At 30.1% G+C, this 13642-nt stretch overlaps 1 protein-coding gene and 1 long non-coding RNA gene across 2 annotated transcripts; both read right to left on the bottom strand.

The window, feature by feature from the left end:
* Positions 1 to 4399: 4399 nt before the first annotated feature.
* Positions 4400 to 8660, bottom strand: LOC115886258 (differentially expressed in FDCP 8 homolog). The gene is made up of 5 exons (XM_030905350.1): positions 8473 to 8660; positions 8257 to 8414; positions 8076 to 8198; positions 7821 to 8017; positions 4400 to 5231 (listed from the first exon to the last, which is right to left on the bottom strand). Exons 1-5 carry the CDS (start codon positions 8623 to 8625, stop codon positions 4564 to 4566), a joined length of 1299 nt encoding a protein of 432 aa, XP_030761210.1. The 5' UTR covers positions 8626 to 8660; the 3' UTR covers positions 4400 to 4563.
* A 1855-nt stretch (positions 8661 to 10515) lies between these two features.
* On the bottom strand, positions 10516 to 11040 carry LOC115886260. The gene is made up of 2 exons (XR_004050863.1): positions 10738 to 11040; positions 10516 to 10688 (listed from the first exon to the last, which is right to left on the bottom strand). It is a non-coding gene; the product is annotated as an uncharacterized LOC115886260 (long non-coding RNA).
* Positions 11041 to 13642: the final 2602 nt, after the last annotated feature.

Raw genomic sequence — 13642 nt, 5'->3', positions numbered from 1 at the left:
TATTATGGAGTTAAACGGTACGTACTTAATTGAAAGTCACTATGGATATTGTTAAACAAGGTATGTACTTTAAATTTATTTCTAAACAAGTTCGTGATTGTTTAGTTTTTATTTATTTTTTAAGATGATTCTTAAATGGGTATAAAAATTTTACGTTTTTAAACTTCAAAAAGGCATTAAAAAAACATATCAAAACATATCGTATTTATTGAATATTTTTGTTATCATATTCATACACTTTTAATTTTTGTATGTTCACCTGCGTCTGCTTGCGACGAACTTTATTTTATAATACTTTTCAGATGGAGTAAAATTGATAAGCAATGCCGATCTGGTTAATACTTGGCTTGATCATAAGGACAAGAACTCAAAATTATTTGTATTTCAAAAAATGTGTTCTTTATTAGATATTGATGAACCTTCGAGTCAAATGAGACACCACTTGTGCCTGAAAAAGCCCACTATGTTGGAGCGAAACGTCGCATAAAAAAAGTTTCCATCTTTCAACTTATTATAAAACCTCACCCAAGAAAAGGAAAAAATAATATATGGATATGGTCTATTAAAGAGGTAACTATTAACATCCGAACCCCTCGTACCAACAAAAAGAACAGTAACAATGCGAAAAAGTAACATATTAGAAAATGATGTACAGAAATATCTTATATGTGAGGATACTTCATCTACATGTGATTTGGATACTATAAATTATGTCAGTCTTCTGAATCAGAGTCGTTACGATCTATGCATTTTGTTGTCCTAAAGTAAATTTATAGTATCTTAAGTTTTTTTTAATTAAATATAACATCAATGTTCCTTTTTCATTAAAGAAAAATATTTTTATCTTATATTAGGCTTATATTGTAGGAATCATGTTCTAATGTTATTTCAATTTTTTTTTTATCACAGGGATTTATTTAATACTTACACCGTTTTCATACTATAAATTATTATTTCCTTAGATGGAACACAGCTCCAACATTTTTATTACTTATAAGATTTTTTTTATAAGTGTGTACATATATGTATGTACATCTGAAAATATTCCATGTTTTTAACTCTTTTTTAATTAAGATAGTTTTTAATGAAAAGTTGAAAAGATATATATAATCACTTTTTCGTAATAAAAATATAGAACCTATTTTGTTACTTTTTTCTCTATAACGCTCGGTTATAACGACCGAAATTAAGCGGTCCGTCAATGTCGTTATAACCGATATTCACTGTACAATGAGAGTACTCATCATTTGTGTCAAATAAACCTAGTTTGAATAAATTCCCTATAATAAAAGAGAAGTTTTGCATTTTTGTCCTCTAGAGCCATATGTTCGAAGCACTGTGCGATGATTCAGAGTTCGAATCCGGGTCAGGGCAAAGACTTTTTTATTTTATTTTCGTTTATATTCTAATAGTAAAGTATTAAATATTTGTTTTTTTTTAATTACCAGAATTATTTAATACTTTACTATCAGAATATAAACGAAAATAAAATAAAAGTTTTTGACCAGACCCGGATTCGAACTCTGAATCATCGGTTCGTGGTCGGAAACTCTACGCACTGCGCTTTGGAGACATGTCCGATTTATATTCAATACTAGAATTTATAGGACTAAATTAATAAAAAATATAGGATCTTCTTCCGATGCGCAGTAGTTTACGCAACGGGTATCGGCAGCCAGACGGGCCGCATACTGTTCCAGAGAGCATAGTAAAAGATATATCAAAGAGCCAGACGTCTTAAAATACTTTCTCGAAAACGTTGCTAGCTCTTAGACTATATACTGAGTTGATTATAGAGAGTATAGGTAGAATATTAAACGGCGCGGCGCCGGCGGAACAAACCTTACCGAAATTTTATTTATAATTTTTAAAAATTTAAAATTTTAAAAATTTGTGACTAAATGTTTGGATATGTGTGTAAATGATGAAATATATCATTCAATGTTGTCGAAAAAGATCAAAATGTGATCGAAACGTCGGAAAACTATTAAAGATCAAGTTATAATTCTATTTTAATTATATTATTAAAAGTAGACCAAATACCAAGAATAAGTTAACCATAAATAATAAATATTCAAAAGAGGGCCAAAGAAGCCAATAAAAATAAATACATGTCATAATTGACAAAAATTATGCATTTTGACTGGATAGTTATTAGTCTAAATAAAAAAATAAATATAATATACTTCAAATTTTTTTGCGTCAAAGATTGAACAGAAACAGTTTTATCGTATTTTTTCTAGAAAAAATCATGTATTGACTATTTCCATTCTAAATATCTTGAGAAGGGTTGCTCCTAGCGATTTTTACCAAGAGACATTTTTTTCGTAAAAAATCACGGATATGTATATTTTTTCTTCGATTTTTTCACTCAGTAGTTTCATACAGGTACGGACAATAGGTTATTACTCTTTAAAACAGTTTAAAAAAATGTCGTTGGTGCCCTCTACAAATAGGAGTCATATTGACTAGCGATGGGAACTATCGAATGAATTAGACTATCGAATGGTTAATGAATGAATGATTTCAACTATCGAATGGTTTTATTCGAATAAAATCATTCATTCATTTTTAAACTAAAGCATATGTGACAACCTCGCCGTGCGACTAAATGGTTATCGTTGAGCCACGACTATCGAATGCTTTTGATAAATGAAATTTAGTATTCGTTTGATTTTTGTATGCGTCAGTGCATTATTGGTTCTTCCAAATTTTTATAACTTCGCCGTATAAATACTGTGCTATTTTTGCGTTTATTAAAATAGTTAAAATACTAAAATAGTAGTTATTTTTTACTTTTATTTATTGACGATTGTGTGCATGTGCAGGTGGTCAAAATTTTTCCGATAATTTGTGTGGTTTTCCGTAGTCCGATCTTTCAATTATTTAATTTTATATGGTATATGGTCTAGTTTTTAATGGGAAATTTTGAGAAGTAGCAATTTTTAAGAGAGATGAGATGAACTTACAATTAATTTTAAAAATACATATTTGTATTTTAGATGTTTTAATAATATGAATTAGTTGAACTTAATAATTATATTTAAGTAATGTGGTTAAATAAATGGGGGGTTATCGAACTCAAACTATGGGGTGAGAAAATTAAAATGAAAGTTTTACACGTGCCAATTTAAAAAAAAGTTAACGATGTTTGTATTTTGTTTATGGTAATTCTCTTACATGTAGTTTTTTGCGAAGAAATATTTCATTTATTTTTTAAAGTAAATGCCAGTAAAAGTAAATATAATTTTTAAATAGTAATATAAAGCACCTAATATAAATAATTTTGATTTCTAATTTTTTATTTATATTTTCCTTCCATTACACCGCATGCTTAGAAAATTAATAAATGTCTATATTTCATGATTTTAAAATTGGTTGTTAATATAGCAAATTAGTTCTGTAATTATTATTATTTAATAAACCAACGTTGCCAAAAAGTTTAGAGACTATATTATTTTTAAATAGGATCTAATATAAATAATTTTGACATCTAATTTGTTGTTTATATTTTGCTACTACTTAAAAAAATATTTATATTAAATGATTTTAAATTTTGTTGTTAATAGGTATAACAAATTCTTATTGTTATTATTAATTATTAAACCAGTCTTTGCTTAAAAACATTAAAAATCATTTTCCTACATCCAAAATAACAAGTATTATTGCAGTGTAACAACAGAATATTAATAAAAAAAATGCAGAATATATAGACATACTATCCCTAACTAACTAAAGCCAAACAATAATATTCTTTGCTAATATCAACTAATACCAAAATATGGCAACAGCGCCCTTCATAATGTATTTTCTATGTAAATACTAGCACCTCAATAAAAAAAAATAATGTGTCCTTATCTATATCTGACTCCGCAAAAAATCAAAGATGTCGGCTTCTTTCATAGCATTGCCACCGACCGCTGTCGGGTTTCTCGGAAAGAAACCTACGTCGCCGGGCGACAACTAAAATTCAGTTAATATTTTATTATAATCGATCCTGACCAATAAATGAATTTCATAAATGAATGAATTTTATAAATGAATGGTTTTTGCTGCCGAATTACTAGAATACAATATTTCAAGGCAGATGACGGATCTATTCGATAATTTGTATTCGAATAGTTTTCAACGAATGTTTTCTTACTAACTATCGAATTATTCGAATGAATTGCAACTATCGAATGTTTCGATAGTATTCATTCGATAGTTCCCACTACTAATATTGACATCAAAAACAAATTTCTCATGTCAAAAAACTCACAGACACCAATTTTCATCCAAATATAGACTTTAGTTCAGAAATTATTTGGAAAAACTTGAAATAAAAATGAAACTTCTACACCCTGTATCTCCGAAACGAAGCATTTTAGGACATACATTTATACGAACTTTTTTACTTATTTTTATCTGCAAAATATGCTGCCGAAGTTTCCGAAATACTATTCGGTCCACCCTGGATAATTTAATTTTGATGAGATATAGGATTATAATACAAAACTTAATAAAGAAACAAAAAATAAAAGGACAGAGACATAAAATACTAAAAATATTTTGGCAAATCATTTAATTATTATTAATTTCTTGTTCTTTTTCTCTCTCAATCCTTTCTTTAATCCTACTACACTTAGGACACACGTCATCCTTCCTCGCCATACACTGTTTATGGTACACTCCCCCACACTTATCACAGACATACACAGTGGACACGAAAGGATAAATAATTTCGTCATTGTTACATATCTCACAAATATGCCCCCTGCCTTTACATATCTCACAGTCGTTCCTCACGTGTGCCGAGAACAAATCAACTAAATTATTCAATTTTGACAGCAAATCACCCGACTGCGTGTCCATCAGGTCCTGCAAACTGTACATGTCAATGTTGTCAATGAGGTAAGGCCTGTCACACTTCCACAACAAATGTTCCTCTTGTGCTTTCCTGCATACAACTAAATATTTTTGTAAGCCTTGTAGTTCTTGTCTCAATCGCCTTACTAAATTCAGTTCTTGAACGTAGGAAAATAATTTTGGGTTTAGTTTTTCTAAATTGATCAATGGTCTGTTCGATGTGACTTTAAGGATTTGTAAACTGGCTTGGGAGACTAGTTGTGGTGATAGGTCCCAATTGTGTATCACTCTGGCTGGTATTATGGCTGAACTGCACCAGTGACAGGCCGAGCAGTAGTAAAGACCCGTGTAGTCGCACTTTCTTATTTCCGACCACACTCTGTCTAAATAATGTCATTTAGTTAATTTATGTATGAACCTAACCTTAAAAATCTGGTGTTTTAGCGTATTTTTTTTAATAATATGTAAATTCAATCTTCATACAATTTTTTGATACCTGTATTTTTTGTTTTAGTCTCAAATTTATTAAAAAAATAATCATCACCTTCTAACATTTCAAATTCAGAGTAATAGCGCCTTTTTACGTCACTTATGGAAAGTACCACACATTGCCATCAGAGGGCAAATCACTACTTAGAGGGCAGATCACATATACGTATAATAAATATACTCAGCCTAATCTCTAAAAAGTGAAGCCCAAAAGGTGAAAGAGAAATATAGAATTCTGCATAAGTCTATTTCACCCGGATATTCATTTGACTGCGCATGCCCCACCTGAAAAAGTTTTCATTGGTCAGTGCTTTTAAAGGGAAGTGGTTGACTGACATTTCACCTAACCTTCAATTTTATTTATTTTTTTTATTATTTATAACACATTATCGTGGAGCTGGAAAAATATCGAAAAAATAGTTGGAAACAATAAACTAAACAAAATCACTCTTTTACACGCACAAACAAAAAGTTATCCAAACAGAACTAAACAACAATCAATCGGAGTTTGGCGCAATCGCAGTTCAATCGATATCCAGGTGAAATAGACTTATGCAGCATTAATATGGAGCTGAGTTATGTTGTCTTTTTCTTACGACACGGAAACAGTACACGGGGTTAAATAGGGAACACTGAGTATACTTATTTATATGTATATGGCAGATCCCCACTTTGTAGTGAATATCCTAATTATACAGGGCCTTAAATAAGTGCAAATATTTTAAGCGTATACTACCGCTTAAAATATTTGCACTTATTTTTCGACCCCAGAAACACAGTTATGATTTTTTTTCGCGATAAAAAAATTATATTTGCAATTTTTTGAAAATCATTTTTCAATTTTTTTTAGTTAAAAACATAATTTCTTGATAATATGGCAACATGTAGGTAGTTGTTTAAATTTACAAGAAATAAAACCTAAAAAAGATAAAGTGGTTCTTAAAATTTAAGCAAAAAATATATATTTTTTTAAATTTTGAAAGTAAAATAACTCGGTTATTTTGGACTTATTTGAAAAACGAGATCGATCGAGATTTATCGAGATCTACCAGCCCTGAAAATATTTGCACTTCTTTATAGGGTGTTCCTTAATGACCTGGTAATATTTAAGGGGGCGCTGTTCTAAGAAAAAAATATATATAAATGTATGCCCTAGATATCTTAACTTCTGAGATTCAGGGTGGTAAAATTTTGTATTTTTTTTTCATAATAACTCTGATGTTATCATAGATATCTTTATAAAACTTGATAACACGCTAAATGCCATTTTTGACGTAAAATAATTTTATTTATTTCAATCATGTGACGTCCATACGGATTTTACACTGAATACTTTTGAAGAAAAAATGGTACGCCACTGACTTCTCTTAAAATAAACAGTATTTTCAAAATCTTCATTTATTTCTAAATAATTTTCATCTCTTGATTTTTTCATTCGACGCATCGTTTTTGCTTAAAGAAACTAAATAAAATCAACCAAATCGCCAAAAATCTGATGGAGTGACTGTTGCGCGGAAATTGTTTCTGCATTGGTTGGTCGAAAATTAAAAGTAAAAATTGTACATCAAAAAATTCATTTTTTGCATAGAAGACGTGTATCAAATTTCATAAAAACATCTATAACAACATTAAAGTTATGATTTTTTTTTAATTTACCACCTCTTATCTCAAAAGTTAAGATGTTTAGGGCATACATTCATATGAAGGTTTTTTGTTAGAGTAGATTCAAGAATCGTCCTGTTAAATATTAGCATGGCTTTAAGGAACCTGTTTATTACTCTGGAAATCTATATTTCTTAGTGAAAATACTACTTATTAATAAATCTTAGTAGAATAACATTAATATAGCAGTTACATATTTTTATACGACATAATAAATCCCAATCTTTTTACAAATTTAATAAAAGTAAAAAAAAATAATGTGAATTTAACATACGAAGTAAAATTACGGCAACGCGGAATTATAGCTACATCCTGAGTATCATTCTTTACTAACGCCCTCTGTTACTTAACCTGTTAAATGGGCATAAGTGACGTCATATTTTTTTAAATATAGCAAAACACCAGATTATATATAAACAAAAAAGTAATCTTGTTAATATATTTGAAGCACATAATTTTTAATTAAAAATATTATTACAACAACTACAAAGTGTTTTCTAAAGAAGAAACATTCTTATGAGATGATTTCTTAATATTTATTTACGTTTCAAGGTCATAAATTGATGATAATTGTATGTTCAACATAACTACTTGGTCTAGAAGTGAATCATCCTTTAAAATGTGTTAGGTTACGTAGAAAACACCCTGTATATTTCAATCTATTTAACAACAACGAGAAAAATTACCTGGCAGAAATAATTTGCCTAAGCAGCTACTTATTCCTGAAGGAGCAGCTAGCAATAAACCCAGAAATATATTTTTAAGACTGATTTGAAATAGCACTACATAACTATGTAATAATAAATAAAAAAAAGGCTTACTTAATACTAAAGGCACTCTGCATTCAGCGCAGAGATATTTCTGTGCTGACATCCCTTGCTCCGGACAAATATTCAGCTCATATTGCCCCCTTTCACAAGCAATCACGTGAGCACATTCCCTCACTATCACAGAGAGACATTTGTAATGACAGACATATCCACAGTCTTCACATTCGTACCATGCTTGAACTACACTCCTACAATAAAAATAATATTAAATATACTCAAAGGCTCCTTTTTGAGTTTATGATATACCAAATATTTCCTGTACAATGGTCACAATATCTGTAAGTTGTGCTCCTTAGTAGCGGTTGTAATTTTAAATGATGTCCTTTAATTGTTCTGTTTGATACACCACTCTGTTTATTTCTAGGGTGCCTACAGTTAAAACCTTAGTAACCGATTTCTTATTTATTTATTATTAATTCAGACTTACTGTGGGTCATTCATAGCTTCTTTGCACTCTTGAAGGCGTAAACGAAGTTCAATCAAGTGTCTTACAAGCCACTTTCGTTCAGTAGAGCATTGCTCGTTTTCAAGTATCAATTCCTTGCACCTGTTGATCGCTTTAGTCAGTTCCTCCTCTGTAGCTTCCTAATGTTTATTGATACTATACTAAAATTTATCTGTTTATATACGAAAGCTTGCTTACTTTGTTCAAGGCCAATTTCAGTTCTTCCACTGCCAAACTCGTGGGTAAAATGTGATCTAAATCTTCGCTTATCGACGTTTTCTCCTCGGACACTGTCGATGCAGAACTAATAGACGTTGCGTAAGTTTTATTATCGTCTTCGGCATTTCGCATTTTTAATTAATTAATTAAATATTTTCGAACTGATAAACAAGTTTCAAAACAGCTGATAAAAATAGATGAATCATTTGTAAACAATGGAGGACATTCCGAAATACGTCATTCGTGATGTTCTCCTTTCACGCAGTTGAGCAGCTCTGAACTGTTCAAGAACGCGATGAACGCGATACTCTCACTCCATTCAATTGAGTCATAAAGTTCCAGAACTGAGTAGCCCCAGGGCAGGGCGTAAAGCCCGGAACTCGAAGTTCGCAGGATACATTAAAATACGCAACCAACCGTCCAATCAGATGAAAGAGGTACGTACCCTATCGTTGGGTATTGTGCAATCACGTGATGCTCATGTCGTATGACGGTTAAATCTTTGGTTAGAATTTTTGTTGTTGTTTTTACCCAAGAGTTTTTACCTGTTTTTACAGTTTTTACTTTATTTTTCTATTTACATCAGATTTATATTTTGTAATTGCCTATCAGACAATACGTATTTAGAAAAATAATAAGAATTAGGATCGTGTTTTTTTTTAAATCCTGGATATTAATTGGAACCCTTGGTAACATTACTGCTTTTGATATAAAAAGTGCATTTTTGATTATTTACTTGGGTTAGGATATTAAAATATCGGTTGGATTGTACGACATAAATAGATGTAGGTATGATTATTTATATATATGTATGTATTTATAAAGCTTACTATCTGTTTTGCATTTTCAGTTTTTGATCAGACATTTCATTTTATTTGTGAAATGCCCACAAAAAAGCTTCCCATGATTCAACATCAGTGTGTTTGCTGCATAATGGATCATTCCTGCTGAATTTTTAGATCATTTGAAGACTACATGGAAAAAACCAGATAATATGTTACATTTTCATAGAAATTGATAGCGAGACAATTTTATAGGCAAGTGTTAGCATTATTCGAGGCACCATCAAAGAAAGCAATAATAATATGCTTAGTCCCAGAGATATTACAGCTTAGTTATTTTGCCCTACAGGAGAAAAACCAGAGTAGTTCACTCGTAATTGCATTTTCTCGGCTCCAGTTAAAATGAACAAAGCTGGTTTTTCCTGTGGTCTTCATTTGAAATAACGTAAATAAATGTTTATACATATGTATGTGATGATTAAATTGGTGTTAAGGAAATAAAAATGTCTTTCGATATTAATATATATTTTTCGATATTAATATATACCTAGGTATAGGTATATGTATATTTATTTTGAAATAAATTACACTTTTAACAGTTTAATGGAGTTTTTAAAGCCAGTTATAATATTTATATTTTAAAAACTTGAAATCATAATGTGGATGTAATCACGCATTAAACCACAGACTAACTTATATAAGTCAAAAAGTAGATTTTAGTGTTAACTTTATATAACTTGTAAGTAAAATAATATATAAAACAAATATGAAAAAACCAACAATTCTAATGTATATATTAAAATACAGTACAATAATAGGTATCTGATATCCTCACTTAACGTAGAATAATATTCTACCCAACTCAATACTATGTCCAACATGAGTTTCAAATATATCGGGCCCTAATCGTTCCTGAAAATAGTATTTTTTTACATTGTTATACCATATTCTAAACTATTTAATATTTCAGTCACTTAAAAAGTTAATTTGTATTGAATAATTGCCTACCATTAAAGCAAATTTGGACTAGTATTCTTAATGGGCATATTCTGTGTATGGATATAGGTACTTCCTCCAGATTTTGGGTTCAACCAATTTATTCTTAAAACCTGAAACATCTACATATAAAAAATAGACAGGTTATAATTATAATAAAATTTGCCCTTAGAATTACTTCTATTGCAAGCAATTTCCATTGGTATACTTTTCCATGACAAATGATCAACTTCCTAAAATTTTCAATTGATGTAATACTTCCTCATGATGCGAAAAGAAAATCTTTTCGTTAGCACACAATGGACAAACGATATGTTGGCTTACTTTCAGATTAGTTACTTTTCCATAGATATCCTCATGTCAATTCAAAGACGATGAACATGATGATCATCACATGAAACATCACAAACTAAAAACCTAATAAACAAGTTTATATCGAATATAGAAATAAATTTAGTGTTCTTACCTATTGTCGTCCAAATCCACGTTAATAGATAATTAATTTTTTGGAATTTTATCTTTTATTTTTAAATATATCTTTCGAACTACTGGTTTTAGTAATTATTAAATTAAACGAACTAAAAAGTCAAAAATAATAAATAATAAACAATTAATTCTCTTGTCAATTGTCAATTTTCTCCAGGTACCGAACATCATCGATAACGCACGATCTACAACGATTACTCCTTTGATCTGATTGGACGGTTCAATGACGGTTGGTTGCGTATTTTAATGTATTCTGAAGTTCGCGCAGTGCCTTCTATTAAAAGATCAGCCTACGGGCGAGATTTATGACGTCACGCTAGTTAGATATAACGGATTAATAAATATGTTGTAGAATACATGGAAAACATAATTATTCCTCAGATTTTTGGTTTGTATTTTAAAAATGATATAGTTTAAATGAAATATACATAATATACAGTTAATAATTACAACATATATACCTATTTATAGTAATAAATACTTTGGCAAATAAACTATGAACCATACAAATGCAGCAAATGTTTTACGATGTACAAATAGTGTATAGGTACATAACATAATGGGTAAAATGTAAATATATTTTAAATTTTGGGGTTTGAAAATCGATCTAATTTAACAAAAAACATTCAATATCTAATAATAGTGATGTATTATTATTTGCATTCACAAAATTTATATGTATATCTTGCAAGTATCAATCTTCGAAAAATTATATTTACAAATAATACAATATTATCTAAAAAAGGCGTCAGCGATGGCTATGAAATGAAGATCGCTGGCATTTTATATGTAAAATTATTCTAAAATTTTTGATTTTCTTGGGATTTTTAGGTTCGGGAAAAACGCTGATTTAAGTTTTCATTTGGGTTTTCATTATTTTTATTTGGTTTAAAAAAACGTTTCGGCTAACTATAGCCTTCATCAGTGTTGTGTCATATGAGAAAAATAGTGTCGAATATAATCCAAAAAATTACATATACAATATAATTCACACCTCATAATATTTACTGCAATTAATAAACTAATATAAACTAATCAAAACATGACCACATATTTTTTAAAATTATTATTCTTAACACTAAAATTATCTACATTGACTATGGAGTACGCAGTACGCAGTAAACATTATGTGCGTGGTATGAATATTTTATATGTAATTTTTTGGATTATATTCGACACTATTTTTTTCATATGACACAACACTGATGAAGGCTATAATGTTAGCCGAACCGTTTTTTTTTTAAACCAAATAAAAATAATGAAAAACCAAATGAAAACTTAATCAGCGTTTTTCCCGAACCTAAATCCCAAGAAAATCAAAAAATTTAGTATATTTAGAAACAAGATTCAAGAATATCAAATTTTCCAAGATTGTAAAATTCTAGTTAATTATTTTATGTGTACAGTTATTTAGGGCATGTCATCGATGTTCATTTCCAAGCCAACTAGACGCCGATTTTTTTCGATGATACGGTATAATTCTTACATAAAATGTAAATAACATTAGACCAATTAAAACAAATAAATATGAATTTCTTAGTATTTTTAGTAACACCTTTATTCTTAAAACTTAATTTTGTATTATGCAAATATACCAATTTTATTGTTATTTTATTCATATTGTATTCAGCCATCACTTAAATATTTGATATTAATTTGGTATTATAAATAATCAATACTATTCATTAAAAATTACTGAACAAATATATGTTATGCTTAACATACATTATACAGGGTGTCCCAGAAATGAGTGCAGATATTTTAAGGGGTGGTAGATCTGGCCAAAAGAAACATATTTTCTCTTTACCATTTTTAAAATAGATTGAAAATAACCGAGTTATTTAACTTTGAAAGTTAAAAAAAAAATTGCGACATTTTGAGAGCCGCCGGGGAATCTCGCGGATCCCCCGGCGCGGGGGAGAGATCTCGCGGATCTCAGCTTGTTCGCCGCCCGCTGTTGCCACATCGACTAGAAAGACTTAAAAAGTACTTGCAAAATCCCACACCACCCAAGTGGTTCTGCAGAGGTGCGTTACTTTTTTTAAGTGGGTGATCGCCAGTAGCCCTACTTTCCACATTCCACAAAATAAACTAAAAGAAAAAAAAACTTACCAAATAAACAAGATATCCCTATAGCAGAGAGATACAACTGCAGAGCTTTCTTTTTTTTCCATTTTACCACTCTTAAAATTGCACATAACACTACACTTAATAACATCACTTCACTACAATACTTAACAACACTATGCAAATTTTCAACTGTGGAAATATTGGCTCCCCTATTAATTTTAGAGCTAAATCGTAAATGGTTTTTAAAGATACATTACAAATTTGCATAAGGGGATCCGATATCTCGACAGTTCAAAATTTGCATGGGATATCCTATATTTCCAACGATGATGCACCACCCGGTATACCCTTCGCTTCTTGACTGCATGCTATTATAATAATTGTTCAAAATGACGACCTCCATTTCCAATAGATGCTCTCCTTCTTCTGAGCATGGAATTTTTAACGTTTTGCAGCAATTCTTCGTTGCTTTTCCCGTATCCCTCAAATGCTGAACCATACTTACAAAGGTTCGAGCATTAGGGATTTATCTATTCGGATACTCTTCGGAATAAAGTCTCCGAGCTTCTACAGCGCTTTCCCCTGCCAGAAAGTACCTATGCTCTTAGCATATCCACCTTCTCCGGATTTCTATACTCCATCGTGATTTGCCTATACCGATACCGATTACCGACACAAAAATATGCACTAACGAACATTTCACAACACTTTAAACACAATCTCCGATCACTTTCTCGAATTTTAAAAGCTCGATAATATTAGAAATTAGATCGATTTCTAATAGTGTACATGCTTTGTGTACATGCGATTAATAA

Source organism: Sitophilus oryzae, unplaced genomic scaffold (assembly GCF_002938485.1).
Source record: "Sitophilus oryzae breed Bouriz unplaced genomic scaffold, Soryzae_2.0 scaffold_476_pilon_pilon, whole genome shotgun sequence".
NCBI classification, from domain to species: domain Eukaryota; kingdom Metazoa; phylum Arthropoda; class Insecta; order Coleoptera; family Curculionidae; genus Sitophilus; species Sitophilus oryzae.
The sequence above is the reverse complement of the archived record's forward strand: the minus strand, read 5'-3'. Positions and strand labels throughout refer to the sequence as shown.

Excerpts from the sequence above, each read along its gene's own strand:
- LOC115886258 (XM_030905350.1), bottom strand. The coding sequence starts at position 8,625 with ATGCGAAATGCCGAAGACGATAATAAAACTTACGCAACGTCTATTAGT. Across the intron at positions 8,415-8,472 it reads TGAAATTGGCCTTGAACAAA|GAAGCTACAGAGGAGGAACT; the intron begins GTAAGCAAGCTT and ends AATAAACATTAG. Across the intron at positions 5,232-7,820 it reads CAGAGTGCCTTTAGTATTAA|ACAGAGTGTGGTCGGAAATA; the intron begins GTAAGCCTTTTT and ends GACATTATTTAG.